Below are 5,808 nucleotides of genomic sequence, written 5' to 3'. Positions count from 1 at the left end.
CAGTGCCTTTAGGACATAACCTTCTATTCTAGGAGCACATATGAAATGCTAAGATATAGAAACAGAAGCAATAATGATCATCATAATAATAGCCAGCAGCTGAGGAGCAAGAAAACTCATTTGAAAATGAGACCTGTTAGAGGTAGGATGTCATGATACTCGAAGGTATTTTGGTTCTATGATTTATCTTAAGGAATTATCTGATAAATCTTAAGGATTTGTCATATGGTCTGCTTTTAAAAATTGTTGTCTGCCTTGTCTGCTTGGATTCTCATTTTGGCATGTTTGTACCCACCCRAATCCTGTTGTGCTGCCTAGGGGACTTGTGCAGGCATCACCTTCTGTTCATGGCTTACCTTGAGGATATGGCATCCGTCTCGCTTTGATGTTATCTTTTGTTTTTAGGTTTTTTCCTTTTATTAAAAATATGTTTTGTATCTGCACACCTATGTTTATGGTTCAGTGCCAACGTTTTAATGAAATCTGTCTGTTCAGGTGTGTTTGGGCAGATGTTTACATTCTTAGCATGAATACYGAAGCTGCCTTGGAGGGATAAATGGAGAGATTCCCTAACCTGAATAATTTGGCATTACTGGAATCAAAAATGACCCTGCTTAAACTATAACTGTTCACATGGATGTTCTTACACACAGGCCGGTACTGGTAGATAGCTTCCTCTTAACGCGGGGTCTGAGGGTCCTTCGGTAAAACATTAGCAAAAAAGTTGGTGATGCCTCATTATGCCAAGTCTATTCCTGCCTGTGTACAGCTAATTTAACTGAATTTGAGATTAGCCTGACCTCAGAGGGGAAGAATATGTGATTCAATTGGTTCAAACCAATTGAAATTCAAACTTATTCATATGCATATAGCAGAAAAGTGCAATTGGCCTGATTCTGTACGTGAAGCTCCTGATACATCTTGGTCGTTGCAGTACAAAAGCGAATAAACAGCACCAGTGGCCTACCTGAAAGATTGCCATTATCGAAGTATTTTCTTTTAAAAGATTAAAAATGTATTGAGACAAATGTGTAATACTGTCCCATTGGAGGCTATATCAGAGGATGTGTCAGCCCAACCACTGCTGCAGGCTGGAGGAGAAACGAGGTGCCCTGGGGAGGGGAAGACTTAGGTGGTYTGATCCCTCCTTCTCACTGTGCGAGCCCTGGCCTGGGACACCTGCAAGGCCCCCTGGACTGGGCAGCAGTCTTCTGTGCAGTGACAAAACGGGCTGTGTTTCTAAAAGGAGACTGAACAAACTAAAAGCTGCTCAACCTAAAACATTTTTTTTTTCTGAGATTGAAACAGTGATGAGTTTTTCAGCTTTAAGAACAGGCTAAGTAAATCTCCATACCTGGAAAATATTTATTCTTTTTCTGGAAAGTTTTGTTTTTTAAACATGTGGATTTAATTTAAATTCAACTAAAATGCATACTGTTTTTTTTCTTTTCCATCTGAACAAATGCCGCTGAGATCAAAGAGGAGGGGATATAACTCTCCATAGAGGTTCTGCTTCTGAGTTGGATGTGCGGAATTCCTAGCACACCAGTGGCATGATTCCAGCTAGACAAACTTTGGTTTGTCTACAAAGGTCTTCCTCACACTTGTCCTGTTACCTCTGGTCTTTCTGATTTTAGCTGGAAAAACTGAACACCAATAGGCTTTGTGAAGCTAGATCTGAGATTATGTATCCTTTTGGAACTATGCTTTATTTGAGAGCTTGAAGTCTGTTGCAGTGACAAAAAGCCCAGCAGTATTAAACTATCACTTCACTATTTATTTGAACTAAAACATTATCTGTGTTTCTAAAACCAACCGTCATTGCAACTCTCAGCAGTTTTTACTCTCAAATGCAATACAGTTTATTCTTTTGGCATTACAAGGTATCTTATCAGGTGTTACTGAACATAATTGTGATAACCAGCTGCTAATTTAGAGTACTCTTTTTGTTACTTCCAGGAAGAAATGATTCCTTCACTGACTTGTCTTTAACCTCAGCGAGAGCTGCATAATTTTGGTTTCAGTATAATCATCCTTCTAAATCACTGAAGTAAAAGCTGGGAAGAGCTGGAGTTGAGCTTTATCATGTTTATATTGCTCCTGCAGGAGGCATTCCACTACCGAAGTATGCTGCGTACGGTGCATCAAAAGCAGCTCTGTCCATGTTTTCTGGAGTAATGAGGCAAGAGCTTTCTAAATGGGGAATTAAAGTTGCTGCAATTCATCCATCAGGCTTCAGAACAGGTTGGTATTTGACGTTTTAGATGGTTCTGTTTCTTCCTTGCATCTTTCTTGTAGTCCAGCATCTTCAAACGGAGCTAGGAATAATCCTCAGCAGTCATACTTTTTTTCCCCCTCTTCCTTCACTTTCATTACTGAAATTAAGACCTCCTTTTTTTTTTTCTTAAAAAAGAGAACTACCCTCTTCAGCTCTCCATGCTGCCTGCCTCTAGTTTACTAGTGCATCCTTTTTCCTTGGCAGAGTAGAGAGCTCCTTTTGCTTTGAGGTGAAGCAAAACTTAGGGAAATGTCCCCACTGACGAATACTGAAAACCTTGTTATACCTTTTGTGCAGTGGGTCACAGTTTGTCTTAAAAATCAATTGCTGAGCTAGTCCTCATAATAGAGCCAGTACCTTCCCCCTTCTCCAGCCTTGTGRAATTGAAAAAGCAGGCATTGTTTTATGTTTGACTTGAGTTTTATGGCTTGCTTTTCCTGCATGAGAACTTCAGGACTCGCTTCTAGTCTATAAAGTCCTACCCTCCTCAGTATCAGTTCTCTTTATTAAATTGTATCCTGTATCAAAATATTTGCAGTAATACTTTTCATCATGCTTACTAGCTGTTGACGTTACTATACGTAACCTCTAAGGCTTCATCTTCGCTTCCTCTCCCATGTGCTTCTGCTGCCTTCTGATCCAAATTCTCCTCCTCCCACCTCTATAAACATTTCTCCGAAGTCCCTTCGGGTTACAAGCTGATCTGCTGCTGCACCTTTCAATTGTATTTCTCTTAATGAGTATTAACTAGAAATAGCAGCAAAAGGAATAAGGACAGAATGGCAAGGGGAAAAGGCTAGCTGTGAGAAAGCTTTTTTGGTTATAAGTGGTAACAGAATTGTGCATAAACCGTGTGYTTTTCATATAGTCTATGCTTCATGATTTCTCTTCCTCCTTCCTACCCCCAGTAGGAACAGTTGTAACTACCTGCATATATTTTGTTTCTGCATTGACAGGGTTTATGACAACTATGTAAATTGAGGCATGAGAGATGGAGAATTACCTTCTTGGCTATTTGTTATAGATGAATATTTTAGTTCAGCCTCAAACCCATTTGCTCTCTTGTGATGACTGCTATTGCAGGTATACAAGGCACGTCTGAACTGTGGGATAAACAAGAAAAGGACCTAATGGAGAATCTCCCAGCAGGCGTGAGGAGAGATTATGGAGAAGACTACCTCCTGGAGCTGAAGAGCTACCTCCTGCGCATGCCTGCGTATTGTGACTCTGACCTCTCCCCCGTGCTAAATGACATTCTGCATGCTTTACTGGCCAAGAGGCCGCGTGGCTTGTATACTCCCGGCAAAGGGGCTTATGTGCCTCTCTGCATCTTTTGCTACTTTCCTCTCTGGTTGTATGACTTTTTTATTAGTAAGTCACTAAGTATCGAGCCTGTCCCAAGGGCGCTGAGAACATCAGAAGCTAGAAACAAGAACCTCTGAGGTGTCCATCAGCGTTTATCTTGAGTGGTGAGATAGCTGAGAAAAACACTATTTTAAGACACTGCTATTTATTGTACTTTGTTAAATTGCATTTACCCTGCCTTGTAGACTGAGGCAAGTCTCTGTGAAGTGTGATGTCTGGGAAAAGTGGTAGATAAACAATGACAGAAAACAAAATTATTCCAAATTAGCCCTGTCTGGAGATTAACAATACAAGATGCCTTCCTTTCCTGCCTTTTCTGTAAGGTATCTCGAGAGGTTATCTAGTTCCTGTCTGCTTCAAGAGGCACAATTACCAACATGCTGATGTCTGTCTAACCTGTTTTTAAAATTAGAAAAATCGAGACTACATAACTACATGAACACTGTAAACATTAGAGGTCATCTCTTACTGTTGGAAAATTGTTCTGAATGTCTAATGTAAATCCTGCAACTTCAGACTAATATTCTTCTCTTTTTGTTCTGTCCCTGGTGGACGTGAAAAATGATTGACCCTTTGCTAACACTTCTCCCCCCCAGGTTTCGTGAAGTATAGCTCTAATGTTTATGATGTGTCCTCTTTGCTAGACTAAGCAACATAATTTTTTTTGATCTGTCTTTGCTCATTTTTTTTTTTTTTTTTTTTTGCTGAGACCTTCATGAAGAAGGAAACAATCTCCTTTAAAAGAATTATAGTAAGTATACCTAGGGCTATTTTGATACTGCTGTCTTGGACATTCTGTATTTTATCTGAATATGCTTGTACTTCTTTATTTCTAATTGTTAGTAAACTCGGATCTCGCTTCCACTTTTTGTACAATTTCTTATTTAGTTTTGTGTCTATGAGGAATTATGATTTATCAGACTTCTCCTCATACTCTTCCTGTTTTTCCCTCTGCTTTGAGGGTGTTCATGCTTGGTTCTTTTAAGACCACTGAGCCTTCATATCTGCTTTATTGAGGTCTACTGTCTGTCTTCTGAGCTACCATTACTTCTTGCCTCATGCATTTTGCACRTTTATGCTTTCAGTCGTTCCTTTGCCACTGAATTTATTACAGGAGTGTTGAGTGCCTCTCTGCCGCWTGCTTTCCTGCTGCTTACATCAAAACCCCTCACAAAGTCCCACCCCTCCTTTTTTTTTTTTTACATTACACTTCATACTGTCCTGTTTTGAAAAATTCTAATGTGTTGAAAAAATGCCACGTTCATCTGATTTCCCTGGCTTGAYCATCTGCACTAGGCCTTGCTATAACAAAATACACTTACTTTTGGATGCTGGRAAGTTAAAAGTCATTACATTCTGGGCTTTGAACAGAGATGAGCTTCTTTTCTTGGCCTTTCTGGACAAATTCTAATGTTCTGTCATAATGTGTTACTTATTCTGCTAGTCAGCTGATCAAAATTATAATTTAATTTGCCTATGTAATATTCCTTCCATCATCCTCTGTTTCTTTCTTATCAGTACAGGACTCCTATAAATGCACAGGGGGTGCTCAGCAGTTTTGGACCACTATTTTAAATCTTGTGCTGGTGTAGAAATCCTTCTGTCTTGTACGTTTTGTTAAGATTTTTGCTGCTGTGCCTTAACTACTGGTGGGTTTACACAAGTGTATGACWGACTTCTGCTTTCCGTCAAGAAAATGTGGCCAAAACCATTATTCCTTTAGGCAGTCYGGGGCTATTTGTCTCCCTGCCTGTTTCTTCCTTTACCTTTTCCCTGAAACTTCTTTTATTTGCCAGCAAAAATACGTAATTGTTTTTAGAAGCTGGATTGATCTGACTCTTTTTGCCTGGTCTAACCTGTTGGGGAGCCGGTACTACACCCAACGAGGTGGTTTCCCCTCAATTCTGAGGCTGCCCTTGCTTCCGTGGGAGGAAGGCGCAGGGTCCCTGCCGCAGGAGAGCCCGGCGTGGAGAGCTCTCACGGGGACACCGGAGGGCCCTCCTCTGAGTTTGAATGCCTGTAGGGYTAGGGAACTACTGAGTAGCGGGGTGTCTTGACCTCCGCGATGGATGGAGGTGTTCTTAGTTATAAGATGTATTTTTTTTTTCCTTCAGTTCCTTAACAGGAGTATCATCTTGCACACTGCAGAGGTATTAAGCTAGGTG

The 5,808-nt window shown here is 40.5% G+C and overlaps 1 protein-coding gene across 1 annotated transcript in view; it reads left to right on the top strand.

Moving 5' to 3' along the window:
• HSD17B2 (hydroxysteroid 17-beta dehydrogenase 2) overlaps positions 1-4,318 on the top strand; it is an 11,348-nt gene extending 7,030 nt beyond the window's left edge. Inside the window, exons 4-5 of the mRNA XM_085306470.1 lie at positions 2,107-2,244; positions 3,362-4,318. Coding sequence (XP_085162596.1) covers positions 2,107-2,244; positions 3,362-3,720 — 497 coding nt within the window. The 3' untranslated portion in view covers positions 3,721-4,318. The remainder of the gene's footprint in view (positions 1-2,106; positions 2,245-3,361) is intronic.
• Positions 4,319-5,808: the final 1,490 nt, after the last annotated feature.

Source organism: Rhea americana, unplaced genomic scaffold (assembly GCF_003343005.1).
Source record: "Rhea americana isolate MKP2758 unplaced genomic scaffold, rheAme1 scaffold_24, whole genome shotgun sequence".
NCBI classification, from domain to species: domain Eukaryota; kingdom Metazoa; phylum Chordata; class Aves; order Rheiformes; family Rheidae; genus Rhea; species Rhea americana.
This window is presented reverse-complemented; position numbering and strand designations above follow the sequence as displayed.